The sequence below is a fragment of the Saccoglossus kowalevskii genome, chromosome 6 (genome assembly GCF_978046115.1).
Source record: "Saccoglossus kowalevskii chromosome 6, keSacKowa6.1, whole genome shotgun sequence".
NCBI classification, from domain to species: domain Eukaryota; kingdom Metazoa; phylum Hemichordata; class Enteropneusta; family Harrimaniidae; genus Saccoglossus; species Saccoglossus kowalevskii.
In genome coordinates, this window is record NC_140646.1 from 25,867,688 (window position 1) to 25,891,803 (window position 24,116).

Genomic DNA, 24,116 nt, shown 5'->3' on the forward strand with positions numbered 1-24,116 from the left:
TCTCCTGTATTTTGAGCATCGTCAACATACTGACTAAATTCCTAACTAATTTAACTAAGTATTATTTGTTCCATGTAAGATAGTAACTGTAACTGCTGCAATTATTTGTGAATTATTGACGTCAATAAACAACCACAAATGATATATAGAGCAATAGGATACAAATATCTTATCAACTGCTTTAAAGTGTCGCTTTTTTTGTATTTTTTTTTCTCTGGTATAAAAACAAGTTTAGTCACTGTCAGCAACTGCAATGAAAATGTAGCAAAAACACTATAACAAATACTTTGTGCATTTTTCGCATTATTTTATATATCAATTTTGAAACTTTTAAGAATATGGATGTTACTAAAAGAACTTAAAACACCATATTTAAAGTTTATTTGCCAAAAATATAATAACAAAATCTTGATATTCCAAACAAAATTTTTGTCAATAGCTTAATGGCGATTACAGGAAACATTTTCAGCAAGATCTTGAAGTAATTATATATTATGCACACAAATTGATTTATAATGTATAATCTATGACACATTTAAGTATGAGAAAAATCAAATTAAAATTATTTGCCTCATCTTGGTAACAACCAAGTGCCTATGTCAAAGACAAAGACAATAACAAAGCAATTTTAATACCTACATGCGTAGCTCTCCATTTTGGGAAAGATAATACAAATTAAAGAAAGCTTAGAAAGGACTCCTGTGTGCTGAAAGTAATGGAGGCATGAAGTGCAAATATTATGTCTGCAAGCAATGATCTCATTGGTTTCCAAGTAGCTGTGGTGTAAATATCTAAAGGAATAATGACCATGTATGATGACCTGATATTTTGGTCATATATCTTGAAAGACAACAAAATAGCACCAGTTGCATGTTCTTATCTGCAAACTGTTGCAGATAAGGACATGCAACTGGTGCTATTACAGACGGACAGACAGACAGACACACACACACACACACACACACACACATACGTGGATTGCTATATGTTGTGAGGACTAGGTAACAGCACCCCCCATACGAGGACACCATTTTCCCCTGTACCTACTGCCATAAAATTAAAAAACATATCATCAAATCTATTAAGGATATGCCCTGTTTACGCATTTTTAGAGTATCTCAAAATTTTGCTGACCTGGTTTTTCCTATGCCACAGAGGACAAAATTCCGAGGACTGTGATTTTGTTGCGAGGACAAGGAAATTTCAGGGGGTGTCACTCATAATCTTGTTGCAAGTCCTCGGAAAACATGCAAATAAACAAGATATTTCACTGCTCATCTAAAGCAGAGGTAACTGTTTCAAACATAAACCATTCAAGGCGATGACTTTTGGATTGTTTTTTTTTTTCTAAAACAGAAATAATTACACTATATTCCTTTTTAATTAGAAATGATTGCAAGACAATCCTTTTATATTCCATGTAATGAAGTGACTGTATATATTGTTGCCACTATTCATTGATATTCTATGCAATGAATTGACTGCATTTATTGATGTCAAAATTTTCATTGATACTCCATTCAAAGAAGTGACTTTATTTATTGATGGCAAAATATTCATTGATATTTCATTCAATGAAATGTCTGCATTCACTGATGACCCCAAGAATCTCCCCTCTAGATCTGCCACTGAAAATATTCATTCATATTCTCCATGCAATGAAGTGACTGTATATATTAATTTCACAATATTTATTGATATTCTATGCAATGAAATGACTGTATTATTGTTCGTAAAATATTCATTGACATTCTATGCAATGAAATAATTGCATTTAGTGTTCGCAAAATATTAATTGATATTCCACACAATGAAGTGACTGTATATATTAATGTTAACTATTGATAATCAGTGTATTTAAGTGACTTTATTTTTTCCAAACCAAAATATTCCAAGTAATGAAGGGACTGTATTTATTGTTGCCAACTTTTTCATTGATATTCCATACAAGGAAGTGACTCCATTTATTGCAGCCAACATTTTCATTACAGAGAGGGTAACCTCATACTCACTTTATTAGTACATGCTTCACACAGAAGTCAATACTGTTGTTTTTTAGCATATTACCAAGGCTGAAGTCATTCTCAAATTTCCAAATTATACACATATAAAGTGAATGTTTCAAACATAACTAAAACATAATCTCTACATAATAAATCATTACTGAACATAAAATTTGTTTGAATACCTTTTTTTATTCTTAATGGTACACACTGAATACATGTACATTAAAAAAATCAGCAATAGTTACATAAAGTAAATGATATCATCACAGCAAATGTCAATGGTGGATAGGGGTTGGAACGACAACAAATTATCAAATATTCAGGTTTTAATATACATGTATGAGGGGCACACAATGAAACCATCCATACTTAAACACTAAAAATATGGCAATGCTGCGTGATGGGATGGGTTGTTGTGTGCCCAACAAGTGTTGAACAAGGTGTGATACAGGTTTGTGAAACTGATATAACCATCTTTTAGAGCCCAGGTTTCATCATATTGTGAAGCTTTGAAATTATGTTCATAGTTTATCTATTCATATGCAAACAAGTTTGATCTTGCATACTGTTATTACCTATAATTGAAAATTTATCTGCTCTATTTGAAGTGCATCTAGACAAGCACATAAACCAAAATTAATTTATACTGGATCAATATAAATTGACTTGTTTTGACCATAACCATATATGAAAGCACATGCTAACAGAAGCATTCAAGACACATGTAAGAAAGATGAAACTCATTCTTGCATGTATTACATATTTGATAACCCACCCCCCAACCAACTAAATGGCATACAGAAGACCTGTAGCCAGAGTTAAGAATAATGCTGTTTTGACTTTGATTGCCTTTTATATGTTGTTATCAGATTGTACACACAATACTTTATGTTTTTCCATGACCTGCTGGCCAGTACTTGATTCTCTTTCAGACAGTTAGTACATTCAATCTTTCCAGGAACTTTTAACATTCTGATATTTCTCATAAAATAGTTTTTAACTATTGTCCGTTCTTCTGTGGTCCACATCTTTTTCCCATCACTCACACCTAAGCACAAGAGAAAATGTAATTAAACCAAAAGAGGTCCAAAAAAACTTAGTGCATGGAAATAAAACTGTCTAGTATTCAAGACTTAATGATAGCAAGCAATGTAGAAACCACAAGACAAATTAATTTTTAACTGAGAGAAAATATATATGACTTCGTGCTTAGGAAGGGAATACAATCAATCAATTATAATACCTTTATCAGGTTCTCTCTGTAAATAAGCTTTCTTAGTTTCTGACTGAATAGGGTTATCTGTGGAAGTTCTCTTGTTATACAGTGATGACATGATTACATCTGGAATAAAAATAACACAAATCAAGGCAGTTAGTAAATGAAGCTGAAATCACAAGTAATGGAGCACTGAAAACAAACCCAAAAGAATGACACCCTCGAAGGTTTCGCACACTATACTTTGTCTACATTCACTAAGAAAGTACTTTTTTGTTGCGAGCAGTTCAAATTTATGAGTTAAGACGTTATTCAGGAAATTTCTCCCAAACAAGCATGAATACTCTACTCCTATAAGCAGGAGATTTTGATGGAATGCAACAACTAATGATACTTTCTGCAGAAAACCCATTTACCAGACATTATTTAGCAATAAGAGGTCAAGTACTAGTACAGGGATGTGTTCAATGAGCGAGATGCAGAAAAAAAACATTATTTAAGAGGCCATTTCCATCCATTATGGCAGCGAGAAATCCATTATTTCAATTATAATGCCCAAAATGTAGTGATGTGCTCAAGAAAAAGGACAACAACTCTGTTGTTATTGCGTCCTGACTTTAACACGTTCACAAACAAATGGCATACAAAAACATGTTTATAGGTAATTTTGCAATTAAAAAGACCAGGATTTTCTAACTTAAACGACCAGTAATGGATTTGTTGTTTAAACAATCTTCACAAGTGCGGACAATTTGGTATATTGCTGATCTTTTTTGTGCATTGTCCTCAAGCACTACCCTGTTATTGTCTGATAATGTTACAGCATCTGGTACTGATCAACCACACGATAACTAATAAGAGATAAAATAAAAACAATACCTTCCGCTGATTTTTTCTTCTTTTTTGGTGAGGAATCACTGGTAGAATATGTGGAGGTTCTTTTATTAGAAACTTGTGTCTTGTTCACAGCAAGATCTAGATTTGAATTAATAGATATAAAAATATAATTAAAGAAAATTTAATGCTGTTTAATATTAATTGTCATTTTATCATTTCCCATGATAAATATTGTGGTGGAATACAATTTCTGTAGGTATGGGATGGGAAAATACTGATATAGAGATAACAAGCAAAGCAGTGACCGTAGACTTGAAGAGAACGTACACAAGTGTTATTATGACAAGTGTGTAGTGTAACTTGCTGAAAACTTGGTCAGAATAAGTAATGACTTTGCAAAGACTAAAAATTACGTGACCAACTAGGACTGAGTAGGAGAAATCGCCTGTACAGTTGTGTTGACTAGAGTGATATTTAACACATTTTATAGCAAGTCACTGTCAACATTGTTGGGAGTTTAATAGTTATGGTGTACTCACTTTGAACCAACTTGGAATCCTGACTCCAACAAGTGAGGATTGACTGGGGATTTGTAGATGTGTGTACCAGCCACAGAAAGCCAATACCAGCTTATCTGTCACTTGACTATTGTAGGGGTGCACCCATAGGAAAGCGGATTGAACCAGACCATTAACGTCAATAAATTCCTACATTGTTAATTAGTTGGAATAATACTGGTGTACTTTGGATTTAACACTGGTACCAGTGGTAATCGCACAGGAGGAATGGTTAGAGGACTCTATTGACCGGGTAATTCAACTAAGATAGCAAACCCCTAACTCAACCACAGACACCCAAATGTGACCCTGGTAATCTGAGAATAAGCTTGTTGTAGACCACTCAGGAGACCCTGTGGGAACCTTATCCACTGAACCAATAAAGTGCTACCAGTGGTGTTAGGAAAGCTGACTCACCGCTGACTTATTTTATAACCGGTGGCCAGTTATTTAATAAAGTGCTAGAAAATATTTCTTGGACAAGTTGTTTCAAGTTAAAATTGCAACTGAGAACACAGATTAGTTACAGTTAAAAATAAGTTTAGTCCTACGGTAAGGGAAATAAAATTACCTTCAACAGATTTCTTCATAGGTAAAAGGAAATCCGTCTTCTTAAGTTCTAGGGATGGAGTATGCACAGAAGCTCTCTTTGACATGTGCGTCTTAGAATCTTCTGAAGCTAAAAATAAAAAAAAATACAATTTTATCAGAACAATCAATATGGCAAATGCAATTAATTTTGAACAAAATTATACCATGCATGTCTAGAAAACAGTTAAACAGATAAATTGATGTTATATTCAGTTGTTATTTCAAGTATTGTCTTTGTCCCAAATACCAATGAATCAAATCACGTTCAAGAATTCAACAAGTCATTGTCAATGACACGTCCCCGTTCCGTTCATATTTGAGTGACATATACATTCAAAGCAGATCATGACCGAAATGCACCTGCATATGTACAACACATTGAACAAAATCCATCCATGCATGACTGAGATCCGGTTCTGGAATTGGGAAAATACATGATTTTGATGCATTTTCGGCCTTAAAATGGCCATCATTCAGCTATTGTTAAGCGGATCATGAAACAAACGCACATATCTATTTGTGACATGATGTATCATCTGTGTGTGAAGTTTGAACTTGATCAATCCAGACATGTCTTGGATACGGATCCAGAACTGAATTCTTTAAAACAAAATGGCCACCAGTCGGCCATTTTGAACTTGATCTGGAAAAAAAATGACGTGCATCAAGGTCCTATTATGTTTAATGTATGTACCAAATTTGAACAAAATCCGTCCATGCATAACTGAGATCCGGGTTCGGAATGGTGAAAATGTGCGATTTCAACCTTAAAGCGGCCGCCATTTGGCTATCGTTAATGAAATCATGAAACAAATACACATACATATTTGTGACATGATGTACCTTGTGTGTGTGAAGTTTGAACTTGATCAATCCAGACATGTCTCGGATACGGATCCAGAACTGAATTCTTTAAAACAAAATGGCCGCCAGTCGGCCATTTCGAACTTGATCCAGAAAAAAAATAACGTGCATCAAGGTCCTATTATGTTTAATGTATGTACCAAATTTGACTGAAATCCGTCCGTGCATAACTGAGATCCGGGTCCGGAATGGTGAAAATGTGCGATTTCACTGCATTTTCGGCCTTAACGCGGCCGCCATTTGGCTATCGTTAATGAGATCATGAAACAAATGCACATACATATTTGTGACATGATGCACCTTGTGTGTGTGAAGTTTGAACTCGATCAATCCAAGCATGTCTCAGATACGGATCCAGAACTGAATTCTTTAAAACAAAATGGCCTCCAGTCGGCCATTTCGAACTTGATCCAGAAAAAAAATAACGTGCATCAAGGTCCTATTATGTTTAATGTATGTACCAAATTTGACTGAAATCCGTCCGTGCATAACAGAGATCCGGGTCCGGAATGGTGAAAATGTGCGATTTCAATGCATTTTCGGCCTTAAAGCGGCCGCCATTTGGCTATCGTTAATGAGATCATGAAACAAATGCACATACATATTTGTGACATGATGTACCTTGTGTGTGTGAAGTTTGAACTCGATCAATCCAAGCATGTCTCAGATCCGGATCCAGAACTGAATTCTTTAAAACAAATTGGCCGCCAGTTGGCCATTTCAAACCCGATCCCCCCCCCAAAAAATATGACGTGCATAAGGTCCTATTATGTTTAATGTATGTACCAAATTTGAACGAAATACGTCCATGCATAACTGAGATCCGGGTCCGGAATGGTGAAAATGTCTGATTTTGATGCATTTTCGGCCTTAAAATGGCCGCTATGCGGCTATCGTTATCGGATCATGAAAAAAATGCATGTGCATATGTCCCATATAATGTGTGATGTATGAGTGAAGTTTGAACTTAATCGGCCCATGCATGTTCGAGATACAGGTGATCACGGACGCACGCACGGACGCACACAGGGCAAAACATAAGTCCCCGTTTTCGGACTACGTTCGAACGGGGACTAATAAGCTCACTTCAGAAATATGTTAATCACATCATGAAAAAAAAAACTTTGTGAGATGATCATACAGAATTTGAGTGAAATAAGTACAGCCATGACTGGGAACTGTAAAATGTCTCTCATTATGTCTAAAAATGGCAGCTTACCTGCTTCTACAATACAACGTGATATATCTTCTCTAAATTGCACTATATTGTCCATGTCATACATTAATTTTGTAGACTGTCCATTAGCAAACTGCTCTGCAAACTGAAAAGTAATATGACATTATCAGCAATAAAATAAACATTGCTGTCGATACAACGGCCTGATATATGATACATACATTGAGAAAGTACTGTAAAACCATTTATTTTCACTGACATTTAATATATCACTATTTTAATTTTAAATGCAGCTGAAAGTCCATAATTACCTTGATGACTAACACACCACATGATACAGCATCATCTTGCATTGTATGATCCACTTTCAATATAGTATAAGTACTGACTTCACCCTTCTTACTTGCATAATTACTAAAAGATAACAGATATTTTAGTTGTTGAAAATGAAAAATCTTGTGCAAGAGTTAGGTGCATTTTTTGTGTTACGGTAAGTAAACTATGGCACGTAGGTGGCACAGGATCCTACTGATAATTTATAGCAAACACTTGTATCAAGAATAATACTTGAAGTAGGAGTGCATATGGATCCAACCTTATCCAATTCTTGGTAATTTGTTCCACAACTACATGTATGTCATATTTTGTTATAGCAACAAAACACTCTTGGGGACATAGTTATGTTCAAACAATAACTACCTATTTCTCATACTACAGTATATCCCAGAACTTTGAGTTAAATTAAAAATCTACAAAATTATGCAAAAACAGAAAAAAATTAATTATAATTGAACTCTTCCTACTTACTTCCAATTCTGCTGAATTGTCACCATTGTCTCTTTACTTTCACCAGTAGAATTCAGATATATTATTTCATGACTTTTTTGCTTAACCACCTGTAAAGCATTACAAAAATCAATTCTCATATTGGACAGAAATAAACTAGTCATTGAAAATGACACAGTCCCCGTTAAATATTTGAAAGTTTTCTTTGTGCTCGTCATATTAAAGCAGAGGGGTTGTCGCGAGCGTGTCCTTGAAACTTGAGTTCCAAGTGGTGTATACAACAGATTGTTTATTTACATCAAAACACGTGTTCCGTGTAGTAGTAATATGGCCAAAAATAAAAACAGCCGTTATTCTGCCATCTTTGATCTGATTATGAAACACACTTGATATGTACGATGTATGTGCCAATACGAATGAAAATGGTACATAAATTGTGGAAATATAGTAGTAAGGCCAAAAAGTCAAATGGCTGTCACAATTTGTCATGGACATGCATCCTAACATGTATAAAGTAAATGTATGTGCCAAATTTGAATGAAAACTGACAGAGCACATCCAAGATACCACATAAAAAAACAAAACAAGATGCAAAATTCAATTGATCCAATTGCAAAATAAATCGTCATGGACATGTATCTTAGCATGTATAATCTATGTACCAAGTTTGAATGACAACTGACAAAGCATGTCCAAAATACAAAATTTTCAAAAAACAAGATGGCTGCTAGTCGGTCATTTTGAATCGAATCGCTGAACCACTGCATGTGCATATGTCCCACATAAGATACTAGGCACATGCAAAGAATTAACATAATCGGTCCAAAGGGATTCTGAGATATGACTCCGGACGGACGGACGGATCATCCGAACGGGGACTAATAAAATTGTTCAGTACTGATGGATTTATGCAAAGGAAATGGAAAACAATTATACAAGAATTTTAGAGTCAACTGTAAAATTGAAAATGGTGCCTGAATTATTTACAGTATTTTACAACTTACCACAAGTGTCCAATGTCCATTTATTATGCCAGAATTAGTTGTTTCTCCACCTTCAAACATAGCACCTATTACCATCTCATACTTGGAAAGATTTATCTGTAAATACATTGTATGCATTAGTAATAATACACATGACTAGTAACAATTGTTGCTAAATGGAAGAAACAAATTTCCACTAGCTGACTAGTCTGGAAAATATTAAATGATAATTACCTTTTTTGGTTTGGCCATTTCACCCTTCAAACAAATAGATGTCATTAAATTGTGGTCAAAAAAAAGAATGGCCTGAAAACAATATAAAATTACATTGTCAGCAATGAAATAAAGGAGATTATGTTTAATGATAAGCAATGAATAAACTGTGGCAACAAAGCATAACAGCAGACACCAATGGAGGAAATAAGTACTAAAAAACTGTTGAAGTGCACTACACTTTGGATATTATGCACTAATGAAAAAAATATATTTCAATACATAAACACTGTATTTTACATAATATTCACGTCAGATAGCATCAGAAAGTGATGAACAGTGCATGAATAACTCAAACTAAATAAATAAAATTCATTTCGTCCGATTGTGAATGCTCAACACAGACCTGACAAACTTTCATAGAGAATGGTCAATCAGAATGCATCTTTAAATAGTAGCACAAATTATTAACAGATTATAGGAGTTACTCAAGTGACTTATAATCTGCCATGCTGTTATGTTGACAGAAAAGAGAATCAGAGAGACCCACACTCCACAATCATCATAAACAAACACAGACTAAATAACACAAATACCAATGGTAACCAGTCAAATATCAAATTACAAAATCAATATTAGGGAAAATACAACCAAATATGTTATCATACCAATTTAAGTTTGATTGAAAGTGACATTGATATGTGAACAAAGTCTATCAATTTTGAACAAATTATCACAGTCAGGGTCAGGGATACCCTGTACCAGAATATCTACAAGAAAAACAAGATTTCTTTCCATTGAGCAGCAATAAGTAAAAGTTTACCAAAATCTTTATCATTCAGTATGCAATTAAATCTTAAACTCAGCTTCCCAATTCAGCCATCACCATTCCACCTGTTCAGAACCTTTCAACATAAAATAAATACCTTTTTCTCTCTTGTGGCAATATAAATAGCAGAGTTCACAATATCATCTGACAGCTGTTTTTTATGGCCCAGGTCCAATATACTGTTCTTCATTATCGAGTAGGGCCCTACTTTCATTGTATCTACATCACCTGTAAAACAACATAAACCATTCAAAAACCCTATTACAATAAATACTTTTTCTATCAGGTTGATGTGGTTGTATCTTGTAGATCTGTATAAGCATCAGTGGCAGTCTTTTTCAGATACGCATGTTTACCTTCACAACATCTTCAACTAATGGAAGAAATTTTGGCATGTTCCTCTTCCTTTCATTCATAGTATTAAGTGCATGTAAATACTGAACACCAAGTGCCTTAGGAAATGGTGAATTAAACTGAACACTAAATATATGAACAAACCTTTAGAAACATCTTCATCATCAATATGCATACATTTGTCTTGTAGTTTTCCATTTATATCTGTATTATTATTATTCATTTCTTGAAATTCCTCATCTTCAATGATATTACCAGTATTCAGTAGGTCTTCATTCTCACATTCATCTATAATTCACACAATTTTGAAAAGTTAGTAAGCCAAATGACAAATATCATACGACTTATTTCAATTCTCGTCCTAAGACAGTGCTCAAAGAGATTACAGCATAACTACTGCAAAGATTGTTCAGTGTCATTGATAAAAACTATTTCCTGAACAAATACTAACCTAATATCAATACACAATAGACTGTTCATTCTATCGGTCATTCAGGTTTTTCTGCTGGCATATACAAGGGGACAATTTTTGTTGTTATCTTTAACAGTGTCAGCAAATACTGATAATCGTTGGCTAGTGTATATTTGATACTAATAGCAATTCCCCATAATCATTGATTGAAATTCCATCAACAAATTCAGGCATTTCAATTTAGGGAAAGGTGACCAGCCTATATGCTAGTTCCATATTTGACATACAACTAAAGAAGGTGACGATGATTGAGTAAAAACAATAGTTGGAGTGTCATAGCAGTGAAACGCAGAATTTATCATGGGATAAAACACTACTCACCATCTATGTTGATTTCTATTTCATCAAGTCCTTTGTTCTTGAATTCTCCAATATTTCCTTTCTCAAATGCCATCAGAATTCTGCTGACCTTTGCAATTTGTAATGTATTCTGTGGAAGTCTGTAAAACTCTCGATGGACTCTTATGTCATGTCCCAAAAATCCAGCAAGGATGTCTTGCTCATTGTCCTTCAAATTGAAGATTTGTGACATTGTAGCAATTTGTTTCCTTAAATTTGTAGAGGTGAACCGTTCAGCATGTTCAATGCCACATTTTGTTACAAACTTTCTCAGGCATACTGTTGCACGTACTGGGCGCAGTGAGTTTTGTAAGCACGCAAAAATGTATGGATTTGCCACATTGACTTCAACAGCTTTTCTTTTTTCGATAAGTAATTTTATCTGATTACAGTGATCCTTGGTTAATAGAACAGGCACATTTCTTCCTCTTTTGCCTTTTATTTCAACTCTATCAATCAAACGACACAGATTTTGCTCCCAACTTGTCAAAGATGAACCAGCTTCTTGATTGACTCCCCTTACTTCTTTAAAATCTTCTAGAAGCATTCTTTCCATTTCCCCACTCCTCCTCCTATTGAATAAAATCAATTGGGCTAACGTTATCTCGCTCAAATTCTTCCAGGTTGATGTGGTTGTATCTTCTTGTAGATCTTTATAAGCATCAGTGGCAGTCTTTTTCAGATACATGTTTACCTTCACAACATCTTCAACTAATGGAAGAAATTTTGGCATGTTTCTCTTCCTTTCATTCATAGTATTAAGTGCATGTGAACTTATCGACTGTGCCCACTGTATCTCACACAATTTAAGGAATTTCTTAGCTGCTAATTCGTTGGTAGTCTTCATTTTTGATTGCCTCAGCCATGCAGATTGTAGTACATTTCTTCAGAGAGTGACCCAACTTTAATGCGAGAGAAGGTTTTCCAAGAACTCTATCATCAAGGTTATAGTCTGCCAACTGCTGTGTTGCCTGGATTACAATTTCAAACTTTGAAGGATGAATATATTCTTTTAGGGAGGATGCATTTTTCTTACTGATCTTTCTAAGTTGTATTAGAAGTTTTGCAAGTTCTCTCATTTTCTGCTTCACGTACTGAATCTTTGCAGATTCTGTACCAACTTTCATATATTCCCTGGATCCAAATTCTATGATAAGATCATCATTTCTTGCAATTACTGCCACTTCATCCTGAGTCATTTTAGATAGCACTCTGTCTGCCATACCCTCTGTAACATTATCACTATGTGGTAATAACATTCCTGCTACTTGTTGTATTCTTCGGTGAATTATTTTTGGTGTTGCATTTTCAAACAGTTTGACAGGACATGTCTTGTTGTGTTTATACAGTTCTGCTTTGATGAACCAACCCAAACATTCAGGACAAGGGAGATACTGCGATACAGGAACTGTAAATGATGGTCTTCTGTATGGTATGATATAGCCATATCCATCTTTAAGTATTTCAACATTATGAGCATGGTTGCCTTTATTTGTCAGTTTCTGCCATAAAATTTTCCTTTCGGTACTTCCCTTTCTGAAACTTAATGCATAGACAACATCTTTCTCTGTACTGTGTTTATTCTCAAAATGCCTTGGTAACTTTGGATATTTGTTCATGCAGTAAACACAGTAAGCAAATTTGTCCCATTTTCTTTTCCTATTGGAATTATTTGTTGTTTGAACCTGCACCGAGGAAGGATTCACAGAACTGATTTGGATGTCATTCTTAAGATTCTTTGTAGTAGATGATGTACTAGGCAGATTTCTTTTTTCTGAAGACTTTACAAACTCCATGCTCATTTCACCTGCAGAAGTATTTTGATGATTCTTGTTTTCTTTCCCATGAAACTTTGATGACAATGGTGACACAGTATTGAATTCAACGGACTCACAATCCGACAGATCAGGAACAATGATACTATTGGAACAATTATCACTACTTTGACAGATAGCAGCTGATTGGCAAGCCTTATCTTTGGGGCTTATGCTAGATTTCATCCATGGCTTGTCATTTCCTGTAGTTTTCACATCACTGATACTATGCATATCTAATTCACAAGAAAAAGATACATCCGACTCACAATCTGAATTTGGTTCATAAGTAGGGTCAGCATCAGAATCGTCATAGTCTTCTTCAAAGTTTTCACTATCATTTTCATCTTCATTGTCATGAGTAGCTGCAGTTTTTACTTCCATTGAAGGATGTGTTTTAACCTTAGTTTGTACAGGTGTGAGAGGCCTAACTTTAACAACATTTTTACTTCTATCCCATTTAGATTGCAGAAATGGAAAAGAAATTTCAGAATCAGAAATGTCAGATTCACAGTCTGATTCCAAAACAATGTTTGAATCATATTTTTTAAACAAGGTTGATGATTTACGTACATTTTTACAGGAATTAATATAACCTGGGGTGAGAAATTCTTCTGGTGAGGTTATAAATGGCAAAATGACTCTTCTTTTTAATGATTTTGTCTTGCCTCTATCTGACCCACCATTGACATCATTATGTACCAAACATGATTCTGGTTTCAAGTTGCCACCATCTGGTTCACTTCTGGCAGTTAAAATACTGTTCTGTAAGATGAATGATCCTGAATTCAAATTGCCACTATCTGGTTCATTTCTGACAGGTAGCACACTATTCTGTATTATACACGATTTTGGTCTCACGTAGACACCATCCGAACCATGTGCAATATACGATTCAAGATTCACGATACCACCATCTGGCTCAAACCTGCCAGGCAATATACATGCTTCTGGTTCTGAGTTGCAACTATCTAGTTTACTTCTGTCAATCTGCGTGAAATGTGATTCTGGTTCAGTGTTGCAGTCAACAGATTCACTACTGGCATTGTGGGTAACATGTGACTCTGGTTCAGTGTTGCAGTCAACAGGTTCACTACTGGCATTGTGGGTAACATGTGATTCTGGTTCAGTGTTGAAGTCAACAGGTTCACAACTGGCTTTGGCATCATTGTGTACCAAACATGATTCTGGTTTCAAGTTGCCACCATCTGGTTCACTTCTGGCAGGTAAAATACTGTTCTGTAAGATGAATGATCCTGAATTCAAATTGCCACTATCTGGTTCATTTCTGACAGGTAGCACACTATTCTGTATTATACACGATTTTGGTCTCACGTAGACACCATCCGAACCATGTGCAATATACGATTCAAGATTCACGATACCACCATCTGGCTCAAACCTGCCAGGCAATATACATGCTTCTGGTTCTGAGTTGCAACTATCTAGTTTACTTCTGTCAATCTGCGTGAAATGTGATTCTGGTTCAGTGTTGCAGTCAACAGATTCACTACTGGCATTGTGGGTAACATGTGACTCTGGTTCAGTGTTGCAGTCAACAGGTTCACTACTGGCATTGTGGGTAACATGTGATTCTGGTTCAGTGTTGAAGTCAACAGGTTCACAACTGGCTTTGGCATCATTGTGTACCAAACATGATTCTGGTTTCAAGTTGCCACCATCTGGTTCACTTCTGGCAGGTAAAATACTGTTCTGTAAGATGAATGATCCTGAATTCAAATTGCCACTATCTGGTTCATTTCTGACAGGTAGCACACTATTCTGTATTATACACGATTTTGGTCTCACGTAGACACCATCCGAACCATGTGCAATATACGATTCAAGATTCACGATACCACCATCTGGCTCAAACCTGCCAGGCAATATACATGCTTCTGGTTCTGAGTTGCAACTATCAAGTTTACTTCTGTCAATCTGCGTGAAATGTGATTCTGGTTCAGTGTTGCAGTCAACAGATTCACTACTGGCATTGTGGGTAACATGTGACTCTGGTTCAGTGTTGCAGTCAACAGGTTTACTACTGGCCTTGTGGGTAACATGTGATTCTGGTTCAGTGTTGAAGTCAACAGATTCACAACTGGCATGGTGGTTAACATGTGATTCTGATTCTGTGTTGCAGTCAACAGGTTTACTACTGGCATTGTGGGTAACATGTGATTCTGGTTCAGTGTTGAAGTCAACAGGCTCACAACTGGCTTTGACATCATTATGTACCAAACATGATTCTGGTTTCAAGTTGCCACCATCTGGTTCACTTCTGGCAGGTAAAATACTGTTCTGTACAATGAATGATCCTGAATTCAAATTGCCACTATCTGGTTCAGTTCTGACAGGTAGCACACTATTCTGTATTATACACGATTTTGGTCTCACGCAGCCACCATCCGAACCATGTGCAATATACGATTCAAGATTCACGATATCACCATCTGGCTCAAACCTGACAGGCAATAGACATGCTTCTGGTTCTGAGTTGCAACTATCTGGTTTACTTCTGTCAATCTGTGTGAAATGTGATTCTGGTTCAGTGTTGCAGTCAACAGGTTCACTACTGGCATTGTGGGTAACATGTGATTCTCGTTCAGTGTTGAAGTCAACAGGCTCACTACTGGCAATGTGGGCAACATGTGATTCTGGTTCAGTGTTGAAGTCAACAGGTCCACAACTGGATTTGTGGGTAATATGTGATTCTGGTTCTATATTGCAACCACCTGGTTCACAACTCGCATTGTAGGTGCCGTGTGATTCTGGTTCAGTGTTGCAGTCAACAGGTTCACAACTGGCATGGTGGTTAACATGTGATTCTGATTCTGTGTTGCAGTCAACAGGTTTACTACTGGCATTGTGGGTGACATGTGATTCTGGTTCAGTGTTGTAGTCAACAGGTTCACTACTGGCATTGTGGGTGACATGTGATTCTGGTTCAGTGTTGTAGTCAACAGGTTCACTACTGGCATTGTGGGTAACATGTGATTCTGGTTCAGTGTTGAAGTCAACAGGTCCACAACTGGCATGGTGGTTAACATGTGATTCCGATTCAGTGTTGCAGTCAACAGGTTTACTACTGGCATTGTGGGTGACATGTGATTCTGGTTCAGTGTTGTAGTCAACAGGTTCACTACTGGCATTGTTGGTGACATGTGATTCTGGTTCAGTGTTGTAGTCAACAGGTTCACTACTGGCATTGTGGGTAATATGTGATTCTGGTTCAGTGCTGCAGTCAACAGGTTCACTACTAGCATTGTGGTTGACATGTGATTCTGGTTCTGTATTGCAACAATCTTGTTCACAACTCGCATTGTAGGTGCCGTGTGATTCTGGTTCAGTGTTGCAGTCAACAGGTGGTTCACTACTGGCATTGTGGGTGACATATGATTCAGGTTCAGTGTTACAGCCATCAAGCTCAACACAAGCAAGTAAGGCATTACTGTTCATGACACATGATTCTGATTGTTTGTTTCCACCACCAGGAACTTTTTTCTATAGATAAAGAAATAATCCAATGTGATTTAGGTTAAGCATACATCTTGCAATAGTGCATTGATAATTATAACTGTACACCAGGAACTAAGTGTATTGCAAATAGTACCTAAAGACTTGTTTTTCCCAACTTATTCAGAGAGATTACAAGATTACAAATTTAAAGCATATACTAATTAGATGCATGATATTTATGTTTGTCACTTCTCTCAGGTACAGACACATGTGCTTTCTGTGTTACTACTGACACTAATCTACACCAGCTGATATGAATACTATTTTGCACATTATTCTCAAAACAAAAAGCTACCCAAAAGCCAAAACATAAAAAATCCAACTGTGTAGATATAATACAGATTAAATATTTAATAATATTCAAAAGATAGAAAATATGGGCAGTTTTAGCCAAATATTGAGAATGGTCAATGAAGGCAGAGAATTATGCAAAGAAAGACAAGGAGGAACCAGAACAGAAAATTACCTAAACTTCAAGAAAAAATCACCAATAATGCTCTGAAAACAACAAAACATTTTGATGTTTTGATATGACAAACAAGTCAAAATACCACCACTGTCAAGCAAATAACAAATTTACAAAACAAGTCACTGTCAATGCCCTAGTCCCTGCTCAGTTTTTAGTGACCGCATTAAATATAAACAATGAAAATGTAGAGAAATTACAATAAATGTTAGGAGATTATTCAGCATGTTAAAATATGGTGTTACATCAAATGGCATCATATTCATGTTTTGTTCAGTCAAAGTGACACCTCCTATGAAAAAATCCACATAATCCACACATAATACAGTTGGACATTTTGAATCAAATAGCAAAACAAAACATATATGTTTTACATACCAAAATCTGTTAAAGCATAAAGCATATTTATGAAACTATGAAAAAAAAAAAGCATAGCTGCCAGATTGAAGCAAATCACCAAACAGATTCACACGTGATAGTGTCATGTTCTCAAGTTTGAATAAAACTGACCCAGACATGCCTGAGAAACGGTTTACGAGCGTGTGAGGGAACAAAAATATATACTAGTCTCTCAAAAGTCATTGAAACAAAAACAAAATAAATCAACTTGTGTAATGTATTGTCTTTGTAATGATTTTCAACAAAATTGTTGAAATGTTGATTTTTGGTGTGTTATTGGACTAAAATAATCACCAGTTGGCCATTCTGAATCAACAAAACAAAATAAAGTGATCATGCAAGGAGTAAATGAAATCAGCAAAGGCATCCCTGAGAAACAATGACAATGGCAGGTACAAATTTTTGAGATTTTATTGTTTTTGGAAAAGGATGCTAGTCAGTCATAATTTCAAAAAACAACATTCGTCTTGCGTTTGTACTAAATTTGAACAAAAAATATCTTGGAGAAATGAAGACCAGTCAGCCATTTGAATCAAACCATGAAACTATCATAATGTGCATCAGTCACCTGATGTTCATACCAAGTTTGAACAAAATCAACATAGGCATGTCTGGGTAACACTTCTTTTGAGACAGAAATGGCTGCTAGTCAATCAAGATCAACAAAATGACAAACAAATCCTATGCATATGTATTTCATTATGACTTGTCAATGAATGAACATATACACGTATACACAGACGGAACCAAAACACAAGTCCCTATTTTGGAACTTGTTCAACAAGGCCTAATAAAACGCAGCTTAATTAATTAATTTTGAGTTAGTAAAGTGGTTTTTATAGGCCATCATGAGTGAAGCTAATTCATAGAGGTTGACCAAATGTTTTAGAAACAGAATTACATAGTCAAATTTACATGAAGCAAAACATTTTTTTTTCTACTATACTATTTATAGGAAATGAAGTTCACACACAGATGATCAAAACTGAAAACACAATCTTCCAACCAAGAAAGAATCTCAACAACATTTCCCAGTCAATATATGTACAAATATGTACAAACTATCAAGTAAACAAAACTTTCATTGTAGCCAATATCATCTACAATATATGATTGTGTAACTATATCTCAACAGTAGTTAAGTGTAAGTACCACTGTAAGTACCACTGCAACGCCTTTTACAGCAAAAAAGTGGCTGCCAGTATTTCAGACATCCAGCTAATTCCAGTAAGAGTATAGATATTTACCTTAACTTCCCAAGGTAATCTAGTTGGTCCATAATTATAAAGAATCTCTTCATCAACGTCAATGTCTTTGATTGCAAACAATGCTAGGTATGGGCGACTCCTTAGTTCTATTACTTGCATTCTTGAATTTGGGTGCTTTCTTTCATGATTAACCAATCGTCCATATTTAGGACCTTTTGAAGGTTCATCAGTTGCATCGACACTAAAAAACAAGTTTTAACCAAGTTTGAGTTTATATAACCTTTCAAGCCTATATAGTGCTTTACAAACTTATTCTTGTAGTCAGCTTTACATACATGATTATGATTAATAACATTCTAAAACAAAATGGACATGGTCATATGAAAAATAAAACATGGGGTCAGTAGCAAAATTTGAAAAAAATATTTACATTCCCTAGAGTTAATACAAAAGATAATAATAATAATAATGTACCTGGTAATAATGTAATAATAAGGGTAATAATGTTTTTGAGCGGTCATGAATGGTTTTAAAAATATATTGGAACTTTCATCAATTTTACTATTTATAGACAACAATACTTCTTTTGTCAGGTAGAAACAAACAGTATTGCCCATTGTTAAAAACAAATTACATAGCTCTACAAATGTACATCTTACTCTGAAGTTAATACTAATTCTTTATACTAGTAACCAACAGTATTTATTATGTAAAGGGCTGTCAGATTAAATTACCATTCATAATGTATATTGACTTATAGATATACTCAGAAATCTTCTATCATGCTCAAGCTCCAACTCGAGGAAGCTGCAATTGGTAAATTTTCCAGAAAAATATTTATTTTCCTGAAAATTTTATATGTAACAAATTAAGGTATACCAAAACAAACAAAAATTATCATATTTTGCATCACTTGTCACTACAAATACCAGTCTAAGATGCAAGGAAACTTGAGACTGATAGACAAAATGATGTGAACAGTTATGGGTCATCTCTATGAATTTTCTATGCATGAATTACAAATGCTATTGCAACGGCGGGGGATAGGCAAAAAGCATTCTGGGTAGTAATTTCAACAAATGGATGGAAACCTTAGTCAAAAAATAAAATGTCAAACGTGCCAAAATATTAATAGAAAATACTAACCAATAGCTTTTTCCTTTATGCTTGAAAAAGTAACGAAATACACTTTCCTTGCTGTCTTCACGTCTTTCACCCTCCCTTCCAGTTAATAGCTCACCATGATATTCTAAAAGGAAATCACCTTTTGTAAAATTCTTTGCAGCAAATACACCTCTACCTGAAAATAAAACAGTCAAAATACATCATCACATTGGATTTCGACAGCTTTTATATTTCCAGTAAGGCAATTGAATTGCATGTTCAATTGTTCAGCGACCAATATTATATTATATGAGTGTTCTCAATTAAACGCGAAGTCGGTACAACACCGGAGTATTAGTAAACTTGCTGCCAACTTGCAATGCAACGTGTGGGCGTGGCTACCCAAGATTTCACATGCCACCACTTTTCAGTGGCGTCAATGTTTTATCTGAAAAGTTGATTGCTTTATAAGCATGGATGGCACCGAAATACTTTCACAAAGCTAGATTACTGTTGACCTACAAATGATGATGTCCATGCCCGCAAATCTGAAAATGATCAATTCAAGTAATAAAGCGACACTGCTGAAACCACACTGTAGTTACCCAGAAAATCAGCGCCACAAATCACACGAGAAGACAATTTGAATATAATCACCTTTCCACAAAACCATGTGTTTGTAAAACCCAGGCTGGTCTATTCCTTTTTGGATATACTCTTCGGCCACATTAAAACGGGTAATTCGGCCTTGATCCGTCTGACAACGACTTCTTAGTCTACCAGCAGCCAGTTTACAACTCGCGCTCGACACCGCCATTTTAAAAGCTTAACAACTATGCGCATGCGCGTCCTCGATTAAAAAAAAATACAGCGCCACAAAAATGTTAATCAACGTCCAGCAACACTTTACCAAACGCATAATTTTTGTCATGCTTAACATTTTATTTGTAAATACAAAACAGGGGAGGCACTCGAATTGGAGTACCTATGCTCAATAGTGGTTTTTGAAAAAAAAAAACGCTAAATGCATACAAACATTTGCAATAAATAAGCCATTCCACTGCATGTTCATACTAATCAAAAGTAAAACCTCTATTTGCGAAGGAGGTCGGAACGTATGATTGGATACTAATTCATATCGGGAATTCACCTAGGAGATTCACATAAGAATTAAGACATTGCGATTGAAAACCAAATATACTCTTTTTTTTTCTTTTTTTTTGTAGGCAGACATGACTTTCTGTTTGAAAACCACTCATAATACCGATTTTTTCGTATTGCAGCATGCGTATAAGGCGGCGGCACGGAATTTTACATGGAGGGGCGAAATCTGATCACTAGCCTCTCGCCGAAAACGCGACCTTATTAGGGAGTCTGGGGCATGCTTCCCCTTTAAAAGTTTGAAATCTAGACACTCTGAAACGCTATATCCTGTATTTTGAGGGGCAAAATTTGCTGACATAAAAGGTTTCAGCTTGATTTTGGAGAGGCGACGAGGGCACCCCCCCCGCGCGTGTTGCCGTCACTGGTACAGAGTTAAGGAATATTTAAACATTTTGAAGGGCGGCAAAGCAACATCATTTGCCTCCCGTGATACGCTTCTGTTAATTTCGAACCCTGTGCTCAAATCAGACATCAGGGAAAGACGGGTAAATGTGTAACGTTGTGATAACTGCATTTCTAGTGGGGATCACTCGCATCATAAGCTACTAGCACGTGCATTGCATATTGTGACATTAAACAAAAAATCATGATCCCTTATTCGTGGTTCGGCGACCCTGTTTTTGCCAGGACGAGGGAAATGTATGCTTTTTCAACAAGAATATCTAACAGAACCGGGCATGAGACTAAGATATTTCTGTAGCAACCACACCATGTTCTAGAATAATTTCAGAAAGTTAAATGGACAATACGTACCCTGAAACCAAAGTCTTTTAATCCGCCAACTGAAACGATGATACAGTTTGCAGAGAAAAGCGCCACTATCCAAACGCAAACAGAAAACGCATCTAAGAAACATTCGCGCTGCATTCGGTACAAAATGGTAGTTAGGATAATAAAGTACTTTTAATTGTAGCTTAGAGGCAATGGACCACACGCGTGTACCGGGGAACAGTCCGTACAGGGTCCGGGGGTCACTCGGCAGAGCCGGTACCCTAATTGAGATCTGCCGCATCGATGATCGTCAGTCAGATTTTGTCGTGGACATCATACCCGTTGCAGGCGAGATAGAAGTAGTATCAGCCAAAAGCAGCATAGAAAATTGTAGTGATACAAAACACAACTTTATATCATAATTGGCCAGATTAGGAAAAAACAGCCTCTCCCATGAATACTACCAGTGTAGCAAATAAGCGACAGGTCGATTCAAAACCTCGTCTGAAAGCTGGTTCAAAGTGAGACTCTGTCGACAGTAATCTGTAATTCTTGTGAATGGTATTGCTCAAAGTAGTGCTTCAACGGGGACCCGGGATGTTCACCTCAAATATGAAAATCAACACCTTTACCAGCATTTTACTGCACTGTAAGGCTTGCTCGCAACAAATCCAACTCCTCCGAACCCAGCATTAGCTTGCAACATGATTCGTGTATATGCCGGAATGATGTAACTAGTTGCAGCCGTGGTAAATGTCAGTTCATTGGAATATAAATTTGCTCAGGGCAATTTCTGAATATGTAATAAATAAAAGGTCGAGGGTGTGTTGATGTGGTCGGTAGGTATATAAAGTGCTGGGGCAAATGTGGGTATATCGGTAAGAAATGTATTTATAGGTAATATATAGACCGCCGATTTACAAAAAAAGGAATAGGTATTACAGCTACACACCTTCAACTACTAACAAATAATAAGTCAATAACGCGGGACGTTTTACTGTAAACTGGAGCAATAATAATGTAATAACCACGAGATGACATTCAAATATAACCACAAATCACGTCGAACCCCGATTCCCCAAGCCACAGTCCCCCTGTCACGGGGACTGTGCTTAAGCCCAGAACATTGCTGAGACAGTATTCGCAATGATACGCACAGCCCGGGCACAATACATGCTCTAAGTTGATTACAAATAAAGTGTATGGACTTTACAGTGACACCCCGGCGTTTGCTTAAATTTGTCCAAGACCCATTCTTGCTTTCATCTACATACTGGATTTAACAGAACACTTCATTGTCCAATTTTTTTGGACAAAGTTACGATCTCAAAAAGTTTATTGAGCCGCCACAAAATGCAAATTTGCATTCTCAAGTGTTCAGTATAATGCGATTTCACACTATCCAGATCCAGAACAGAATGATATTTCATTTTCAAAATGAAATGAGAACTAAAGCGGTTATGTGAATGTTGTCAGCCTATAATAATACGACCCATCATGGTGTGATACATAACACATATAACTTCAATTAGTATTCCGTTCGGTAGTGGGAATCTCACCCGTTTCATAGGCAAAGTATAAGTATTCACTAGCTGTGACACACACAATCTTGTTATCAAATGTAAAACGTAACTAAAATTTAGTACGGATTGCTCTGGTCAAAATCAAGTGGGATACTCGCCTTAAAAGTGACTGTTTTATAGTATACCCACTTTATTTCGAAGGTAGTTCTGAGACGCATAAATCATCTGAAATGCTATATTTGCAACCATGAATCAATGTAATGATACCCAGTCCTAGAACTAGCATGCATCGATTGTAAATACATTGAAAACTAGCACCTGTTTTTCGGCGTTACAAGTTCAAATAGTTTCTTGTTAAAAGATAATGTGGATATAAAATCGTCTTTTAAGAAAAATCACGGGCGGCGGCTAGCGCTTTCGCCCGTTTGCGTTTCGGAGATCGCCTAATTCTTCGGGTCCACGAGCGACCACTGCAACGGCAGTCATTTGCTTGGTGGCGTCTGCGTAATTCTGGAAGAATATGTTCTCATGCTCCTCTTGTGAGCCCGAAATACCCATGAATGTTCTTCATTACACGCTATGTACTTTGCGAAAAATAGTAGCCTTTTTTCTAATTCCAGTAAAGTGTTAATCAGACGTATTCATTTGAAATGCTGGTATAATATATTAACAAATGATCGCATTACATAGTCCTCGTAGTTAAAAGTTTGAAAGTTCAGAGTATGTCATAGATAAGGAATGGTCCCATAATGTTCAACGTACATACCTATATGTTTTTTGAACGGAATTCAAAATTCGGCTACCACCCGACCGTATACATATCAAATGAACACATATGCACATGTGTGACATTATGTATATATAAAGTTCAACATAAATGGTCTGGGAAAGTCAAAGATATTACAACATAGCAGCATTCGTTAAAACAAAATGACCACCAGTCTGAAATGAGCCTGAGGTAATGAATAACCTGAATTTATAATG

The 24,116-nt window shown here is 36.0% G+C and overlaps 1 protein-coding gene across 1 annotated transcript; it reads right to left on the bottom strand.

Moving 5' to 3' along the window:
• Positions 1 to 2,175: 2,175 nt before the first annotated feature.
• On the bottom strand, positions 2,176 to 11,462 carry LOC146742197 (uncharacterized). Its single transcript, XM_085500828.1, has 12 exons — positions 11,207 to 11,462; positions 10,558 to 10,701; positions 10,157 to 10,287; positions 9,252 to 9,323; positions 9,039 to 9,134; positions 8,056 to 8,144; positions 7,560 to 7,662; positions 7,291 to 7,393; positions 5,188 to 5,295; positions 4,102 to 4,197; positions 3,250 to 3,348; positions 2,176 to 3,054 (listed from the first exon to the last, which is right to left on the bottom strand). Exons 1-12 carry the CDS (start codon positions 11,415 to 11,417, stop codon positions 2,825 to 2,827), a joined length of 1,482 nt encoding a protein of 493 aa, XP_085356954.1. The 5' UTR covers positions 11,418 to 11,462; the 3' UTR covers positions 2,176 to 2,824.
• Positions 11,463 to 24,116: the final 12,654 nt, after the last annotated feature.

Excerpts from the sequence above, each read along its gene's own strand:
- LOC146742197 (XM_085500828.1), bottom strand. The coding sequence starts at position 11,417 with ATGTCACAAATCTTCAATTTGAAGGACAATGAGCAAGACATCCTTGCT. Across the intron at positions 10,288-10,557 it reads TGATGAAGATGTTTCTAAAG|GTGATGTAGATACAATGAAA; the intron begins GTTTGTTCATAT and ends GTTGTTTTACAG. Across the intron at positions 8,145-9,038 it reads ATGGACATTGGACACTTGTG|GTGGTTAAGCAAAAAAGTCA; the intron begins GTAAGTTGTAAA and ends AATGCTTTACAG.